This window comes from Mugil cephalus, chromosome 4 (assembly GCF_022458985.1).
Source record: "Mugil cephalus isolate CIBA_MC_2020 chromosome 4, CIBA_Mcephalus_1.1, whole genome shotgun sequence".
Lineage (NCBI taxonomy): Eukaryota > Metazoa > Chordata > Actinopteri > Mugiliformes > Mugilidae > Mugil > Mugil cephalus.
This window is the reverse complement of record NC_061773.1, coordinates 7,306,898-7,326,040: the sequence shown is the minus strand read 5'-3', so window position 1 is coordinate 7,326,040 and position 19,143 is coordinate 7,306,898. Positions and strand designations below refer to the sequence as shown.

At 41.2% G+C, this 19,143-nt stretch overlaps 1 protein-coding gene across 1 annotated transcript in view; it reads left to right on the top strand.

The window, feature by feature from the left end:
* Positions 1 to 18,422, top strand: part of kaznb (kazrin, periplakin interacting protein b) — a 106,164-nt gene extending 87,742 nt beyond the window's left edge. Inside the window, exons 5-17 of the mRNA XM_047583231.1 lie at positions 5,691 to 5,882; positions 7,234 to 7,370; positions 8,196 to 8,366; positions 9,966 to 10,146; positions 10,312 to 10,445; positions 11,018 to 11,141; positions 13,432 to 13,622; positions 13,757 to 13,875; positions 14,301 to 14,532; positions 14,727 to 14,828; positions 15,285 to 15,451; positions 15,594 to 15,690; positions 16,855 to 18,422. Of these exons, the coding sequence (XP_047439187.1) occupies positions 5,691 to 5,882; positions 7,234 to 7,370; positions 8,196 to 8,366; positions 9,966 to 10,146; positions 10,312 to 10,445; positions 11,018 to 11,141; positions 13,432 to 13,622; positions 13,757 to 13,875; positions 14,301 to 14,532; positions 14,727 to 14,828; positions 15,285 to 15,451; positions 15,594 to 15,690; positions 16,855 to 17,016 (2,009 nt within the window). The 3' untranslated portion in view covers positions 17,017 to 18,422. The remainder of the gene's footprint in view (positions 1 to 5,690; positions 5,883 to 7,233; positions 7,371 to 8,195; positions 8,367 to 9,965; positions 10,147 to 10,311; positions 10,446 to 11,017; positions 11,142 to 13,431; positions 13,623 to 13,756; positions 13,876 to 14,300; positions 14,533 to 14,726; positions 14,829 to 15,284; positions 15,452 to 15,593; positions 15,691 to 16,854) is intronic.
* The last annotated feature ends 721 nt before the right edge of the window (positions 18,423 to 19,143 follow it).

Sequence of the window (19,143 nt, the reverse complement as noted above, 5' to 3'; positions counted from 1 at the left end):
AATATGGGAAGAAGAAGTGATTTTCTTTGTCCAGCCAAGTCATTACATTTAGTTCAGATCTGTTAAGCATTTAATGTAGTTTTCTTTTTTGTTAATAACACGAGCCACGTTATTTTATGGAGCCAGAATTCCACTGGTGGACTTTAATCAGAGTAACAAAAGGCAGGAAAGATATGACTGTTGCCACTGAGGAAAACACAGTTAATTCATTAGAGCGGTCATTATGTCATTTAGCTCCCAAGGTGTGACGGAGACACAGCGTCAGCTCACGTCCTCTCAACAAGGAGGACATTTTGAGTCAACACACTCACTTACTTGCTTTTATAATGTTTCTCCTTTAGAAGAGAAGCCTCTGAACACGATATTGTCATTGGAGAAGTTTTTATTGGTTCATTCTTACTTTGATTTGACAACAAAAAGAGCTTATAAAAGAATAGCTCATTAGCATTTTAAAGCCCTTGCTGGTTGTTTGAAATAACTCTGCTCATCAGACAGCTACAGATTATTTTATCTTGCTCTTTTCATGTCTGCAGAGAATATTTGTCATATTGCCTTTAAAAATAATTTAGGTGTCCCCATGTTCACTTATTAAATTATTAACTGTATAATGACATCACTATGTTAGCTAGAATCCCTACAGAGCATTTCACAGCCCTGTCTGTAGGTATCCAACACTGTTTTCAGCCTTTAGCTGTAATTCCCTCCCTGATACTCTACCACATGAGCCAACAGGGTAAACTTTTAAAATGTCTTCTGGAGTGAACTCTTTCAGGGTCAACATATTTCTTGTCAGGCCCAAATCCATCTCTGTACAATATTTAAACATACTGATGGATCATAATCAACTACAGCACTAATTCCCTATCATGCTGTTTTGCAGTTTACAGGATGTGATGTGACTTGTGATGTGGTTTATTAATAAAAGCTCATGGAGATCATACAGGAACAGGAAGCCCTGACCACATTGTTTTCTTCGAACAGCTCCAGGAATAACTGCACTCATGTCTCGAACAGTGTCTTTCGAACATGTTTGTTCCATGGACGTTAAAGCTGTTTAACCAGACCGAGCAGGCCTCCTCTCCTACCTCCACGGCTCTGTCACACAGCTCCTCTGTATGTAAGCGTTTATGTTACATCATTGTTAAGAAGATCAGTGCAAGAGAATTTGACCTTTTAGGAAATAAAAAGTTTATTGCTTGTTAAATCCTCCTGTATTCATGTTTGCTGAGGGTATTTCGACATAATTTAAGTAAAACGTCTTCTGTTAGAAATGTTCCAACAGAATTTCATGTACTGTCCTAAGAATGTCCAATGCTGCGTGTCCTTTATGTCCGACTATCAGTTACCTGAGAGTTTAGTGGACAGGAACCAGCACCGTCACCGCTCCCAGACTTGTCTCGGACAGAAATAGCTGAGTGAAACCTCTGCAGTAACTAAGATTAGTCTCTGTATCTGATTTGAAAGAAGGGACAGACAAACTCGCCAGAAATCTTCGGGGCAGAATAGTTTGGAGAGATCTTTGACACTGCTTTCAAACGTGCCAAGTTATTTTTACAGATCTGATTAAGGTTAACATTCAGCTGGCATTCTTCATGATGTTTTACAGAAAAATATCTTAGTTTGAGAGTAAAAAAAAAAAGAAAACTTGTGGTAACTCGCCAGCTGATCTTTTCCAAGTTTTTAAACATCCATACCTAAAGTTCCTGAAAAAAATGTGTTCAAACAAGTAACCAGCTAAAGGTCATTATAGAAATATTCATCCAGTTTTTCTGGATAATCCACAAACCTCACCTGATAGTTTTGCAAACCCTTATTTGCTTCCTTCCATTTTATTTAACCGTGTCTTTAGTTACTTTTAGCCAGTTTTTACTTTTAGTTACTTTTCAATTAAAAGTTAATTACTTTTTGTTACTTTTACCACATTTCGCATGTTAGAGCTGCTATAGTGACAATACTTTTAACTACAGTGCTGATACACAATGTTTCAGAATATTTAATAAAATCAAAGGTACATTCCTCAAAAGTACTTTCTTTCACATACAGGCCTTGGCATAAAATTGAACTCGAGTAAAAAAAAAAAAAAAATGAAGGGATTAATGCATTTAAAAATAATCCAGAGGTGAACTGGTAATGAAGATAATCATCAGTAATCAGTATTCTAAGCACCACAAACAACTGTTCAGTTCACCCGAATATCTCTAAACTTGGTTTAATAAAATCCAAGACTACTTGGACAGTGATCTTTACCTGTGTTGTCTGTGTTAATATGAGTCTGATGGGCTAATTTTTTTTCTCCATAAATCAAACTGTACTCTCTTCAAGAGGAGGAAAACCTGCTGAGCTGAGGCTTCCAGGGCTTTGTCAGTTCACTTGGTTTTAAACTGAGGTAACGAAGTAATTCTCCAGCAACGGGATCGAGTCAAGACTGAGTCCAATTTTCATGCCCTGAAAACGCTGCTTTTAAAATAGGACGGCTTTTTGCAATCACTTTTAAATTCACCTTCTCATCCAAAGTATTCACCAAAGTGCAAATTAAGCATCTTTGATCGCTCATGTATATAAATGGGGCCACTTTAATCCTGCATATGGTTCGCAGGAGACTAGTTCAGGTCTTTGACCACCAATCAGCACATTTCCAGCCCCCACTTCACCTCTCTGGTGCTTCTGCTTTCTCTGCTGCCTAATCACGAGCCTACAGCCACTATATGCTCCCCAGCCGTGTGTTTCCACGCCGGCGCAGGTTTATCCGAGGGAAGGGGACACAGGGTGACCTCTCTTGACTGGGTTTGATGGACACACTAATGGGAGGCTTGGATGAGAAGTTCATTGAATGCGCCGCTGCTGAGTAGGAAGAAGAGTGGGTTTCTCTTCTTATGTGGGAGGACTCTAATAGCTTGGTCAGGCTCACTGCACAGCCACTCAGCTCAGAGCGCGACTCCTGTCAATTTAAATTGCTTTTAAGGTCTCATGAAACAGTGTATGTGGAGGTAAATTATCTATAGATACAGACAGCTTCTGTCAGCACCGTGTCATTATGCAGCGAAGCGGCTTTTCTATGTGTCCCTTCAAGCATTTCTTTCTGATGAGAATATCTCTTGATTTCAACCACAGTTTCAGCCAGAACCTGAAAGATGAAAAAGTAGATTTATGTTCACTTTGGCTTGTGTGCATGTCCGTAGGTCCCCGTAATAGGATGCTGCTGAAAATTAGCGTATAATTGGATTTGATAAAAATTTCCTTGGTAATTTTTTTTTTTTGTAAGCTCAACACATTTCTCACTAAATTCACTGCTAATACCCCTTTAGGCACAATCCACACACTCTTTGTTATTGACTTACAGGACAAATCATATAATACTCAAACCAGATGTGTGCTGATGCGTAATAATGTGCTGCTAAAACAGTGAGAGACGCTCGATGAGAAGCTAAAGGTTGAGTTTGGTTCATTAGACAATTACTGTAGTTAAAAAGACTGTGCTGAGCTTCCTAAACCAACACCCAAAGACAGGCATGGATCAGCCTTCACACTGCAGCAAGTGCAGCTGATAATTTAAACTGCCTTTTAAAGATTAAGCATCCCGAAAACGCGCAGCTCTGTCCGGCTTCATGAAAAGCAGCAGCTCGGCTCCTCGCGTCACAAGTAAGAGAGCCTGTAGGTAAACAGATGAATAAGCGGATTTAAGCAGCAAGAAAGCCATGAAAGATTGCTCTCTCTGGGAAACAAACTCTTATTGTCACATGCAGCAGAGAGCTGCTGGTGTGTTTCCATAGTCCTGCGTTGACAGAGACCGATGGACTGTCCCTTCCTCTCTTATCGGAGCTGCTGCAGCCCCACAACATCTGGCTGCAGGCCTGCAGAGACCTTCTCTATCCCTCTCTCATACACACTTTCAGACTTCTTTGCATTCACAGTTACTCTTGAATTTTGCATGGCTTTATAAAGAGTCTTATAGAGAACTGCAGAAAATGATGGCGGCATTCCGCTCCTTTATTTCTCAAACTTTTCAGCCGTGCTAGCAGCCTGCCACTCTGGATGGCAATGTTTGACGGTCGCTTACTCAACCAGACTGAAATAACTCAAGATCCAGTGGATGGATTACCATTGCTTAACTTTTTATTATTATTATTATTATTTTTACTTTCATAATCCCCAGAGGATCAATGCTTTTCCAATGAATGTTGGAAACAAAAGCATTTTCAGGGAAAAGAACTGTTATATCTTTGAAAGCTTAAGTTAAAAAAAAAAAAAAAAAAACAGAAATCACACAAAAAAGATAAAATAAAATAAAAACACAATGCAAGTAAAATCATGTAAAATCAGAATTAGCATATGAAAAAATATACAAGAAATAGAGGCAGAAGAACAAACATAGGGATGATGGTAAAGTGCAGTGGTGTGAATAACATGGAGTCTGTTGCAGAAATAGTTGTAATGTTGAATAGAGTAGGATATGAATGAAAGTATGAAAGTCCTGTAGTGTTCACTGTGGGAGTGGAGCTGAATCAGTCTGTTGGTGAATGAGCTCTGCTGCCCCTCTGTAGTCCCTGTATAGTCTGGTGTGGTGGATGAGATGAAACATTTATGTCTCCTTCAAAATAGTGTAACAGCAGTAGAACTGGTGACACCAGCTTGTTAGTCATGCTTTTTAGTCATTATATGTCTTAGCCACACACTTACCCAGTTCCCTAATGCATCTGATGTTTATAACTGAGTTAGATTTTTAGTCAATGAGTGTGTATGATGCCAGGGGTATGGTATGATGCTCACCTGGTTGAGGAGTAGATGCATCTAGCTTAACTCCAGTGGTGCCTGTCAGAGTGGTTTTTGATAAACTTTCTACTGCTTCATTAATTAACTTTCTGTGAATTTTACAATTCTCTCCCAAAATGTTGTGATATATGTTTTTAGAATTGCAAATTTATCATTGAGGTTGCAGATTTAACTTTTTTTTTTTTTAATATTTTGTCTGACTTCTCTCTCTTCATTTGTCTCTGCTCTCATGGAAAGTGTGCGCTCCTTTACCCTTTTGTGTGCCACATAAATCACCACGACCAGCGGCTGGTTCAGTCTTTCTCTTCGTCTCTGTCCTTTGGCTCTCTGCAAACATGGCCACCAGCTACTGCGGATGAGTTTACTGTTCAGTTCACAGTGTGCTCTCCTTAGTTTCCTGCTCCTGTTTGCTCGCCTGTTTTCCCTGAGGGTTGGGAGGCACTGCGCAGCAGATGGAAAACACAGCACCGAGGAGCCCAGCTCGAGCTTTCAAGATTGTGTTGCTTATATTTTGTTAAGTCTTATCGGCCTGCTGTCTCTCACTTATCCACCACCATCACCCCATCACCAGTCCCCGTCATGAATCTGTCACTCAGCATTTAACTGCGTTTCTGAAACACCTGTGGCCACGGCGCAAGACGAGCTGTGAGTCTAGTGGGTGCTTGATTATTTTAATCTTGTGCTAAATATTCAAGCGCTCCTGAAAAAATGCAGCTGTTTAATATTACTTCCCCCATTTGTTTATTTATTTTTCTTTCTTGTCTTTTCCCTCTACAGAGTCTCCCTTTTGCTTTTTCTCATGTTTCCCCTCCTTATCCGTGTCTCTTCCGATTTCCGTCTCTCCCACAGCTTTGCACGCTCGTCTTTCACATTCCTCCTCGGCATACGCTAAATTCCCAAACTCTCTTTCTCCCCTCCAGTGCTGTTGCGTGAGGAGGTGGTCCAGCTTCAAGAGGAGGTCCACCTGTTGAGGCAAATGAAGGACATGTTGAGCAAGGACCTGGAGGAGACCCAGGGAGGCTGCTCCGCCAATCTGCTCTCTGCCACCGAGCTCCGTGTGCAGCTGGGTGACAAGGAGCAGGAGCTGGACCGTGCCAAGGAGGCCTTACAAGGTCAGAAGCCAACACAGACTTACTGTGTGTCCCGCCTAATCCGCAAAAGACCCTTGTTTGCAAGAGCTCAAACATACAGCTGTCCAACAAGCTTTCAGTTGGGAAAAATAGGAATGACACTCCTTGAAGGCAGCAGCCATCCCCAGCAGGAAGCAGCCTGACTGAGATACATGCACCACACAGTTTAGGAACAACTAAAATAAAAACATGAACAACAGCACAAGGTGTCGACTTGATCCTGTTACCAGACACCACACGACACCCTCAGAAGGCCCATGTCCATTCTCTGATGAGTCACAACTGTTTTGGAGGCACAAGGGAGAACTACACAATATTAGGAAGGTGGTCATAATGTAGTGGCTGATTGGTGTACCTTCATGTCCTCATTCTGAGACGTAAAATAATGGAGATTTATATGGTACGTACGCTCAGTTAAATGCATCATTACCTGGATTTTATTTAGTCATTATTTACTCAGAGATGACTGTCGCCTCCGATGAGCAGCCGAGTAAACTCTAGGCTCACCTCATTTTAATTAACATCCATCAATCACCACCTCGATGCTTCGCTTAGAAAAGTATAGCGTAGTTTTTCTTTCTTCCAGTCGTTACAAAACATTTGCACGTTACAAGTCTTGAAGAGTAAAAAATAAACTCAGTCATGCCTGATAAAAATTTATTCATTAAAGGACGGAGAGTGGTTTGGTTCAACGTTTCTGTCTTGCATGCCTCTCTACACTACTCAGAGAGTCACAGGTGGTTAACTGAACGCTCCAAAACTGTGGCGTAACTGCTGAAAAACAGGTTTGAATGTTGGGTTTATGACGAGTGCCGACAGGAGGAATGCTTCATGGGTGACACATGTGTGTCGTTAGGGAAAGTACAGGTTCCAGTCTCGCCCCTGTGTTGGGAACAAGCTCTCTGGGGTGCGTTGTTATTGTTGCTGCTTGCAACGAGCCCCACCAGTTGCATCAATGCTGCTGCGATGTCTCTGTAAGAGAGTAAGAAAGTTGAAAGAAATCAGATCAAACTGTTCTTCTTGAGGAGGAGCCAACGGAGTCTCCACATGCCAGCCAAAACGGTGTCTTTATGAATGGTGCCGCTTATCTTGTGTGATTACATCATTTTTCTCTGGGACATTTCTTTTTGTGAAGAAAAAGAAAAACACATCAGCTGCACCTCATCAAGAGAAGACACAGTGCCACCTAGTGGCCGGCTCCTGCAATTACAAAGCTGCATACAGGCATATTGTTTATATTGCGCTATTGTGAGAGTTATTTTGACTTTTTCACACGCTCGTTGATGTGAACATGTGTGACGCCCAGTGTGTGAATGTGTATTTTGTCACGCAGCTATGAAAGCCGACCGTAAGCGACTAAAAGTGGAGAAAGGAGACTTGGTGAGTCAGATGCAGCAGCTGTACACGACACTGGAGAGCAGAGAGGACCAGCTGCGAGAATTCATACGCAACTACGACCAGCACAGAAAGGTAAACAAACAGAAACAGATTTGTAGGTACGACATCACTGGGTGTGGTCTTATATCAGATATCAGAACAGAAATGTTTAGGTCATTTAGAAATCATGTCATAACCACAGTTTTATGTTTTAACTGTAAAATGTCAACTAGTGCGGTAGCGCCTCAAGTAAAGATCCTCTGTTAGACATTTATAAGTAGGATACAAACATTTAATAAAGGGTTTAACTAATTATTACTAATGTTCAGCCATAAAGACATTTTTCAATAAGCCCTGGGTAGGATTTTGTGAAACCTAGCAGCATGGTTCTGGTTGATTCCTGGTTGCCTCAACTCACCCTTCCCAGATATGTAGGACAATTTAAAGCAGCCACCAATGCAGAACATGAAAGGACTTCTCTAGGGCTATTAATTGATTTGTCTCTACTGAGGTGCTGTAAAAAACATTAAAATGTATCATAGTGAACTCTATAGATCCTCCTCTTCTTCCGTGAAAATGTTCCTTTAAGGAACAAAAACATGTCAGTTCTTATTTTCCAGTAATTCTACACTAATGGAAACATGCTGTAAATACAAAATTAGTATCCCTGCTCTGACAACATATCGTTGGGTGTAACTATTTATATAGTGATAAATTATATAGTCATAATTTACACAGTTCCTGCTGTGATTTAAAGTATTTGTGGTCCCCTGTAACTACCCTTATAAAATCTGGCTTTGCATGGATTATAATACATGTTGCAGCTGTGATGTGCATCTCGACTCACATTTGGATCCTTTCTGAATATTCAAATGGAGCCTGGTGGGAAGTAACGGGGATTGTGTTCGATTTCCGCAGGAGAGTGAGGACGCAGTGAAAGTCCTGGCGAAGGAGAAGGACATGCTGGAGAGGGAGAAGTGGGACCTGAGGAGGCAGACCAAAGAAGCCACGGAGCAGGCCAGCATCCTGCGCTCTCAGATGGACATGAAGGAGAACAGGATTAAAGAGCTGGAGGCCGAGCTCACCATGGTGAGTCACCCTGCCCCGTGGACACGTCCGCCACTTAACCTGAGTTAATTCAAGCACAGCGGCGTCCCCTACACATCGCTATCTGGTGTGCGCGGCTTGAATGAAAACAAGGTGCGGGTTGTGTGCTGGTACCGGTTCAAACACACGCAGTAAGCTGCTCCATATCCCTTCATCCCTTTTCCTCTCTCAAAGCATTAGGTATTTTTCAAGGCTCAAGAAAAAATTCATGGTTTCCTTTATGTCGGCGGTGCTGTGGTGATCCTTCCTAGGTACAGTCGTCAGTCAGTGTGTCATTAATCTCTCTCTCCTCCCTCGGCAACTCACAACCACCCACAGTTCCTCACAGCAAGCTGCCTCACAGATCAGATTTGTTGGCTCATCAGTGCTGGAGCTGCATCAATGTCAAGCAATCCAGTCACAAAAGAAAAAACATCTACTGGCTTCTCTTCTGGAAGACAATGAATTTGTGCAATGTTATGTTATAATTCAGGCAAACTATTAGTCTATTAAACTATTAAAAGACAAAAACAGTAATGTGTTAGTCAGATGCAACAAAACTGTATTTTTTCTTTTATTTATTTTTTTTACAAATACCCTAACATGTTGGCGTACTCATCTTTTAAACAGAAGGAGTATAGATTTACAATTACAAAAAAAACCCTGGGCACTATCATTTTTTTTTTTTTTTTTTCAGATATCCCTCATATAATCCTTTAGTTGGGGGCTATTTTCAGCAGAGAATGGATCCTCACTCGATCCTCATGTGGGAATTTGCAGCAGGACAGAGCGAGCATGATTGACTCAAAAGAAACAGTAGACACGTTGGTGGCGGTGGAAACACATATCTCCCAGTGCAACTTAGTGCCTTGCTGATGGGTTGATGCTGATGGGTTGAGGTCCAACGCACTGAGGAGCAGGTTTGATGGACACATGGCTCATCAAACATTAACTGCACGGTTCACTCTGTACAATCCTTAAAATCACCTCACTGTTGGTTTTGTTTTTCACAGGATTTGCTGGTCATAACAAAAATGTTTGACCTGTTAGACCCCTGTTTAGTTGAGCTGCGGCTCACATATGTGTGTTGATCCCGATATACTGATTAGCCGTAACATTATGACCACTGACAGGAGAAGTAGATAACAGTCACCATCTTGTGACAATTCAATGTTCTGCTGGGAAACTGTTGGATCTGGCATTAGTGTGGACGCTACTTACACCAGACCAGACACCCCCACCCACCCCATAGCAGTGACACAGCTTGATGGCAGCAGCCACCCCCAGCAGGATGCAGTCTGACACAGGCCTCGAAATTCACTAGATCACAAACTGATCAAGTATCTGTGGGATGATTCACAGAGACCCCTCCCCTCAACCCATAGGACTCAAAGTCCCCAACTCACAACATCCTGTTACCAGACACCATATGACACCCTCATAAGACCCATGTCCGTCCTCTGATGACTCAAAACAGTTTTGGAGGCTCAAGGGACGCATACACAATATTAGGATGCTGGTCATAATGTTATGCCTGATCTGTGTATGTAACATATATTGTGTTTCACTTTCAGCTGACCTTTAGTTTCTCATATTTCCCAGGCTAAACAGTCTCTGGCCACTCTGACAAAAGACGTACCGAAGCGACACTCCTTGGCCATGCCGACAGAACCCGTGGTGAACGGCAGTCAGGAGTGGGTGATGCAGGCTGACCTGCCGCTCACAGCCGCCATCCGGCAGAGCCAACAGACCCTCTACCACGGACATGTCTCAGACAGACAGGGTAAGCTCTCTCATCCACTCTGCCTTGCTGTCTCCATGCTGCTCGCTGTGGCTTTATGGCAGCACATACTAACAACTAAAGGCTTTCTTGGTGTTTTCTCATACTAACTGTGGTGGTTTTGAATATGTGTGGATATGTGTGTGTGTTTGCGTGTGGCATCTTCAGCCGTGGTTAGGATCAGCCCCTGCCACTCTCGCCAGCCCTCTGTGATCTCTGATGCCTCCGCGGCTGACGGGGACCGCTCGTCCACCCCTAGTGACATCAACTCACCTCGTCACCGGACCCACTCCCTCTGCAATGTAAGAGCTGCCTGGCCCCCTCGACCAAGTAATCACACCTCCACAATCTCCTGAGTACCTCCTGCTCTTTGTCTTCTCCTGTATGTGTCTGTTCCTCTGTCCTGTCAGCTGTTTGGGGTTTTGCCTGCCTGCTTAGTCATGGTGGTGGCGGCGGTGATGGAGTTATATGACAATAGTCTGAAATAGTGCATTGTCTTTTTCTGCCTAGTTTAATGCCAATAAACACAGCTCCCTCAATCCTACAGAAGATATTTTGGTACAATTGGCAGCTAGTTAGCTTAGCATAAGAGAGCAAAAAGCCAGACAGGCTCAGTGCAACCAGATGAAAAAGAAAATGTAAACTGTGATGCTATAGCCAGGAAAATTGTGGTGAACCCAAGACCTCACTGCATCACACCAAAGAAGTTTGGCACATTCAATAACCCCAAGTAAAACCAGGTTTAGGAGTATTTAGACAGTTTATCCATCTTCTCTTGATTCCCAAGAATCAGAAAAAGCATATTTCATCCATTGCGAATGTACAGACTGTCTTAAGCAAACTTGACTCACCTGATCTCCTCCGCCCCCTTCAGTCCATGGAGGACCTGGAAGACCAGAAGCGTAAGAAGAAGAAGGAGAAGATGACTCTGGGATCCCTATCACGGGTGTTCGCTCGGGGCAAGCAGCGCAAGTCACTGGATCCCGGCTTGTTTGATGGTACAGCCACTCCTGATTATTACATAGAGGAGGATGCCGACTGGTGATGCTCAGTGTGTGAGCGTGAGTGTGTGTTCAGTTTGCCTGGATCTGGCTTTAAGTGTGTGTGTGTGTGTGTGTGTGTGTGTGTGAAGGGCATTTTATTTGCAGATTTATCTGGAGGGGGGCGGGGGGTTGAATTTTAAAGAAAAGCCCTACAAGAGACTGCTATCTCCATAAATGTACAGTATATCACCCTAAAATTGTATGTTTGTAAATTAGATATATATTTATAGTTGTACATGTATGCATATGTACATATATGTTTACATGCATATAAATATATATATATATATATGGGGTTATTACTGTGTAGACTTGTTTATGCTGTATTATCTTCTAAATGTCTTAATGTTTTTATAACTGGAGACTTGAAGGACTGATGTTAATATGTACATAGGAGCTATTGTGAAACTAGTGTTTTACTGTAAATGCCATTTATTTTATTTCTTTTTTACTTCACAGTTGCTTTTATCATGCTTTGCAACAATGATTTCAATTTTTTTTTTCTTACCGTTTTTTCATTTTACTACGAGACAGGGGATGTTATCTAATTGGAGCCAAATTGGCCAAAATTTCAAATTAGTTGGTCTGATTTATAGCTGTTACAGAACTATCATCGCGTTTATCTTAATCCTGTCAGAAGGCAGGTTTTCAGTGGAGTTCTTCTCGTTTAGCGACTGACCGGCGAGGGTTTTTAGAGTCACTCTTCCACAGAAAACGTGATTGCACAGCTCTGAATACACGGACACTTGAGAGTTACAGTGATGCATATTCAGGCACGCCTCTCGCCTGCTGTCAAAACCACGTGCAAGCCAGTGCCAAAGGTTTACCACTCATCTCTGAAAAATCTACGTATCATTCTGTCACTGTTAGCACTAGCCTCGTAACATTGTTTACGTCTGACTCATTTCTTACCGAGAGCTAACATGTGCCAACTTGAGACGAAGGAATGCGCATTCAACGCATGCATGATCTCTCTGTGTTGCTTCGGTTAGACGTCCATTCATCACACATCAAATTAATAATCACCACAATCCCGTGTTGTTCCTGCTTTGCCTTTTTATCCTTTTAACTGATTTGTCTTTCCTTGCATTATGAGTGCACGATTTTTATTTTATTTCATTTCTATTTTGTTTTGCTTTGTGTAGAACCCCTCCTCATTTCTTGCAAATGTGGCTCTAATAAAATCTGTTAACTGCTTTGTAATTTAGGAAATGTTGCATAAAAGATGAGATCTATTGAAGTATTTTATTTAAAATGAGATAAAATAAGAGATACACTTCAAATATTTATCTGCTGCAGCTGTCGCAGACAGATGTCCAGGAGGTTTTAACATTTTCAAGATGAATTATAATTGAAATGAAATCTTATTTTAAAAATAAAAACTAGTAACTGAATACATCTTATGTGGTAGTTTTCTGTTCCATGAGTAATCTTGTTCTTGTGTCCCAGTCTAATGTGTCTCTCCCTCTCCTCCTGCCATTTCTAATGGCAACTCTCTCCTGCCAGTGAGTAACTCCTCATCTGTGATTACCAGCTGTCTGTTTCTGCACTGTGGGGATTATTCATATCACTCATTGGAAAATACAAATTTGTGTTAATGTGTGTTTTCTTTTTTCTTTTTTTTTTTGGAAATTTTTAGAGAGATGGTGGAATGCATGCAGCATTTTTTGTCAGCATGTGAAGACGAATCAGGTCAACGCACAGAGTTCATCCTGGATTCGTCGGTTCCGTATGAATCAGTGTCCCCTGTTTTTGAGATGGACTGTTAATAGGCAGGAGCATGATGTTTTATGAATAATCCCTGTGTCTCTAATACATTATCCGAATGGTCTTAAGTCTCCTCATAATCATCGGATAGTACTTTAACACATTTACCAAGCACTGTCCAAAACCACTTAATGCAAATGAAATAAATATTTTTTTTTAGATTTAGATGCACTCAGGGATGAAGTTTAATCTGCTTTTAAAAATAATTATTAGGTATTTCCATCTACTGTGCAGTTCATTCTGGCACCATCTAGTGGCTTGTTGATCTTACTATAACCTGGGCCACACTTGTGTTCTTACAGTTGTTCCTGTGTACTGTTACAAACTGAGGTGGAGATTTTTTTTTTCTTTTTTATTTTGATACCACCTGATTTGCTGTCAGAATGTCTCCAGATTAGTCATTTTCTTGATTTTCATATCCCTCTGACCCCGAACCTCTCCCGCACGCCACGCCATAACTTCCCCCTGACCAATCCAGACTCTGACAGCCTCACACAGCAGAGCCTGTCTGACGGAGAAGAGCAGCTGGACCGCCTCCAGCAGGCCGAGCTCACTCGAAACACGTGCATGTCAGTGTGGAGGGCAGGTGCAGTCCAGGCCTGGATGGAGGTTGTCATGGGAATGCCCATGTACACCCGAGCCTGCTCGGAAAACGTCAAAAGTGGCAAGGTATGCCTTTGGTACACCTGGATCCTTTGCTGCTTGTTTGTTTTTTTGCTTGAAAAAAAAGGGGATAGTGTCTAGAAGATGGGCTTATCTATGGCCTCTCTTTCTTGACAAAGAACTGGATTTGTGCTCTTTAGGTGCTGCTAGGCCTGACAGATGATGATTTAGAGCTGGGTCTGGGCATCACTAATCCAATTCATCGCAGGAAAGTCAGACTGGCCATCGAGGATTATAGAAGAGCAGAAGGGGAGCAGGGGTGAGTAACAGAAAAGAACCCAGGATTAAAATAACTGATCAGCAGCAGTGGAGTGAAGCTAATTTAAATCTTAGATCTGAGCTACATGTTTTTAATTGTGTAATGGTCCATAATAATATACCATGATATAATAATTATTTTTCACTCCACTACATTTACCATATCTGTCTTTATTTATAGTTACTTTGCAGATAAAAATGTGAGGTTAATAAAGAAAAACATATATAAAATAATTTTTGCTTCCAAGCATCTGCATCAGTAAAATCCTACTTTCACACTAATGCACATCTTTGTAATAATCCTTAAGTACTTTCATATTTAGTATTTTAGTATTTTAAATGCTGGACTTTTACATCTACCTGGGTGGTTTCCAATCTGCTACCACCACGTTACCTGCTGCTTATCTGCGTCTGATGATCTTCTAGACTATCAAAAGCATCCGAGCTGGACCATCATTGGGTTTCGACGTCATGGCTGAGTGACGTGGGGCTGCCTCAATACTCCCAAACCTTCCAGGCTCACTTAGTGGACGGACGGGTGCTGAACTCCCTCAGCCGCAGAGACCTGGAGGTCTTCCTCAACATCGGCGACCAGTTCCACCAGACTAGTCTACTCCTGGCAATCCAGCTCCTGCAGATGCTCAGCTTTGATAAAGAGGTCTGACTATAGATGCCATCACAATCATCTAAAACTCATCTAAAACCGAATAAACTGCATGCGATTTCCATCGTTATCCACTGTAGCTTGAAGCAGGCTTTAGACCCTCATCCTCCCCCGATCTCATTTTGTGCTTTCATTAGCCCCTTCCATCTTAGTGCTTGCGCTGTTACCCGTGTGTTCCTCTTTCCAAGGCCCTGCAGGCACGGCGGACAAAATGTGACCACCAAAACCGGGACCCCATTGTTTGGACATGTCACAGAGTGATGAAGTGGGTCAGAGACATAGACCTCAAGGTGGGTGGGGCGGTCAGTGATGGTATTCCCCTTTTTACGCTGGAGCTTTCTGTGCCAGAGTGGAGATACCGCAAAGTATGAGTTTTTAGGAATCCCTCAGAAAATAATGATAGCTCTGTTGCTCTGATGAATCCGGCTGCTGAAAGAAAACGGAAAAAAAAAACAGTGGTGGGGGAAAAAAGACCACACAACCTGAAGGGTTTTCTGGGTTTAAAATCACAATGAGTAATATTTTGCCTTTCTTGGGTTTTCAGCCTCCTATATTTTGACATGTTATTTTTGGCTAACATGTAGCTACAGAAACTAAAACACATTTCTTGTGCCACAAAAAGAAACAGTAAGTAATAATAAAAATAAAAAAAACAAGGAGCTTTGTCATGGTTTGCCTATAATTTCCATCAGGTTTAACCGGCAGACATTTTTAGCAGGACTCATGTTCTTCGTTGTGCTCTTCAGGAGTTTGCAGACAACCTTCAGGGTAAAGGGATTCACGGTGCTGTGATGGCTCTGGATCCGTCCTTCGACACAAACGCCATGTCCAAAGCTCTGGGAATCCCCAGCAACAAACACATGCTGCACCGGCACCTCTACGAAGAGTTGAAAACACTTTCAGTCCCTCACAGGTAGATTAAAACTCCTCAATCCTTGTTGCACACTTCACTTCAAATGCAACAGTTGATTTAATGCCTATTTTTTTTTTAGATACACTTTAACATCAGGGATATAAATAAGAAAGAATGACAGTGTCTTGTGTTGCATTTACAGTAATGCAGAGCAAGGCTCTGAGGTCGTCGGCCCTTGTTCACCTGTGACTGCAAACCGCTTTGCAGATGAGCGCGTGTCTATGAGAAGATCGGGAAAGGTATCACGTCCCTAGAATATTAAATACTGAAGTATACAGCATTGGGCCAAATCTTTGGAACTTTAGATGTTTAAAATCTCATTGATCAAGCAATGGTAGCGGCAGTAAAGCATCCAACTGGAGCCAAATACATTCTGCAGCAGAACAATGACTCCAGTCACACAGCCAGAGTTATAAAAAAATAAAAGTGATACTATCTTTAGTGATAGTAGGAAGTCTTGATACAGTCTGGTAGCAGATTACATAGAGGGAGACTGGGACAGCTTAAAGCCGCAGAAGAGCTGTGGTTAGATATGAAGGATGCTGGATCAACCTTCCTGCCATGTAGCGTACAGAGCTTTTAACTTTATTTCTGCACAGAACTTTATTTAGTATTTGGTGAGTGTTACTCACCCGCCTAATTAATTCAATTACAACCACTTAGTATGAGCAGCTCACACTATTTTATATTTAGCCATCATTAGTGACATATTTTAATACGCGTCATTCCTGAGCTTTATTCCTGAGCAGTATTAAGAGTTTAATTTGTCACATACGTGCTATTAGCATTGACTGCAAGATGTGCAAAGATTTCTGTAAATGATTCTGTTTCACGCCGCTGACTATTAACATGCATTGAAAAGTAGTCGTAGAGAGACACCATTACACAGTCATTACAATCTGACAACACATTAAGTGCTCCTTAATATGAGTGTAAGAAAAAGGATGTTGGGGAGAGATGGTTTGAAGAAAATGGAGGGTTTTTTAAAAAAATATTTTAATTTATTTTAAATGAGCTTTTTTTTTTTTTTTTTTAAGAACGTGCAGTGTGAATATGTTGTTAATCTAGCTGAGTACTGGTGTTTTTGCAGCTGTTCGGTCGTTTGTTAGGAGGCAGACAGACGAGCGCTAACAGGAAATGAGAGCCAGTAGATGGGAACGTGCACCAGAGGCCTCTAGTTGGATTCAAGCAGAGGATGATGAGATTACGTGGTGATCACGGACACTTAGGACAGCAGGACACTCCTGTTTTGTATAGATTTTATTTGACGGCTTTACTCTTATTCCAGCAGATGAGGTTTCAGGCGACATGCCACGCTTACATAAACAGGCCAGTTTCTCGTTTTGGATGCAGCGTCTAAAAAGAAACTCCACGTTCTCTTTTCTGCCTTTTTATTATTCCAGAGTCCACTGAGGTTACGTGCAAACAGCCACTCTGTGGAGCGAGGTCTGGGCTTCCACAGCAGCTGCGGCTCTCTGCCCAGGGAGGCCAGAGTGCAGGCGGTCCCCCGCGCCAAAGGCAGCCCGGTGCACACCTACAAGAGCGTCGAAATCACCAACGTCTGAACCAGCCTCTGCCACTGAGATATTTACCATTGTTTACAATATAACTGTATCATAAAGACCTATGCTTGACATTTAAGAAACCTTAAAGGAGTATATCATTTAATAATCAAAATGTATTTTTATTTGGACCAGCGTAATTACAAACGCATAACACGTTCTCTAAACAGGAAATAGAAAAAACTTACATCAGTTTAGAAGGTTTTGAGTTGACTAAATAAGTTTTATATATTAATGAAAACATATACTGACATCATAGATGAAAAGAGGAGAGAGGAATAACTGAAACCAGTGTTTGATGCCTTATAGGTCTGATATGATCTTAATAGGTCTGTACCTTATTACTATTTATTTACTATCACTGTTCTAAAAATGTTGGTTGTTTTTCCTGTTGTTGCACATGCAAGTAAATGAAGAATCATGATTACATTATAGAGAAAAAAGTATTTTAATAGGTTTTATTGTAGAGCTGTGTATCTGCTGTTACTTTGAGTCAACCAGGGCCCTGTTCTTCCTACATGGATTGATGAATTATCCAGACATGCGGAGGATTTGAGTGCAGTATTGTGACAAAGATCCTTTACATGAACCTTTTACATTCCTTTTGAAACTTGGGCCAAACTAAAACACTGAAGTACACATCAAATATATTGTTTTCAGGTTTCTGTCATTGAGGGTAGTTAATACAGTGCTCATCTATCACCAAGTGACAATTTTTCCAAGAGGTTTTGTTCATGTTGTTAAAAACAGGATATGACATCATAATGATTGACAGGACATTACTGCACACACTCTCCAAACTCACAAGATGCCGCTGCACATATCCCCTGGACGTTAGCATCTGTTTGACCTACAGTTTATGGTTGAAACGGTCAAAATATAGTAGAACAAAATGAAAATGTAAAAAAGTCTCTATGAATTTATTGTCCCTTTGAGTACTACTCCCAACATCCACAATGCAGCCCCATTATAAGCACTCAGCCAGTAATAATAACCCTGATCTGAGGTTCATCTGTTAATTATTAGGATTAACAAATCAATCCTCACACTGCCTCAATCACTCTTAAAGGACGGGGCCCTGAACAACACATCACGTCACCTCATTACCGGTAAAACACAACATTACCAGTAAAAAAACATGAAACATTTGAAAGAGCTAAATTTGCTACCACTATTACCAAGAAGAAGTAGTTTTTGTTTATTTTGTGAAACAGCAGTTTGTAGCACACAAAACAATGTTTACTTGCAAAAACTGTTACAATCAATTTTGCCATCAGTGTTACTTAAAAAAAAAAAAAAACACACATCTGTGGTTTTTATTTAGATGTAAAAGATTGACGATTTTACTTACAAAAATGCTCCTCTGTGATATGTAGATAAAATAAACAGCTGAATGTTTGATTATGAAACTGAATTGTCTCCAAGTGATTATACTCTATGAGCTCCAACAAGGACCAGCACTGTGTGTGCTCCTGTGTTTGGGGTTTTCAATGGAGAATCAGAATCAGAAAAAAAAACTTTATTTATCCCCGAAGGGCAATTAGGAGGACGAAAAGCGGTACATGAAAATAAGAGCAAGAGAATAAAATACAAAAAGAATGTAAAGGTATATTTTGTACAATACCATCATGTTTTGTAACACACTCTTTGACTGTGAATACTGGGATTGCACAGCACCAGAGAGCAGAGTGTCGCTGAAACCCTGAGGTCAATTCAAATAGTAGAAAACAGGTTTGTCTGCCACTTTCTGGGCGTCTCCCTCAGCCACTAGAGCAAAGTTATTTTAGCGGGAAGATCGGACCAGTTCAAACTTGTTTAGAGAAAGATCGAACACAGCCCTTTACTCTTTGCACACATACAGTCAAGCCCATATATACTTGGACAGTGACACAATCTTTATGATTTGGACTCTACATGCCGCCATGTTAGATTTGAAATTAAACAACTAAGATGCAGGTGAAGTGCAGATTTTTATTTATTGTTTGTTTATTTCAAGGGGTTGAATAAAAATATCCCATGAAACGTTTAGGAATTACAACCATTTGTGTACAAAGTCTTTTAATTTCAGGGGCTCAAAAGTATTTGCACAAATTAACATTACCATAAACAAAATGTTAATTTAAAGTCTGG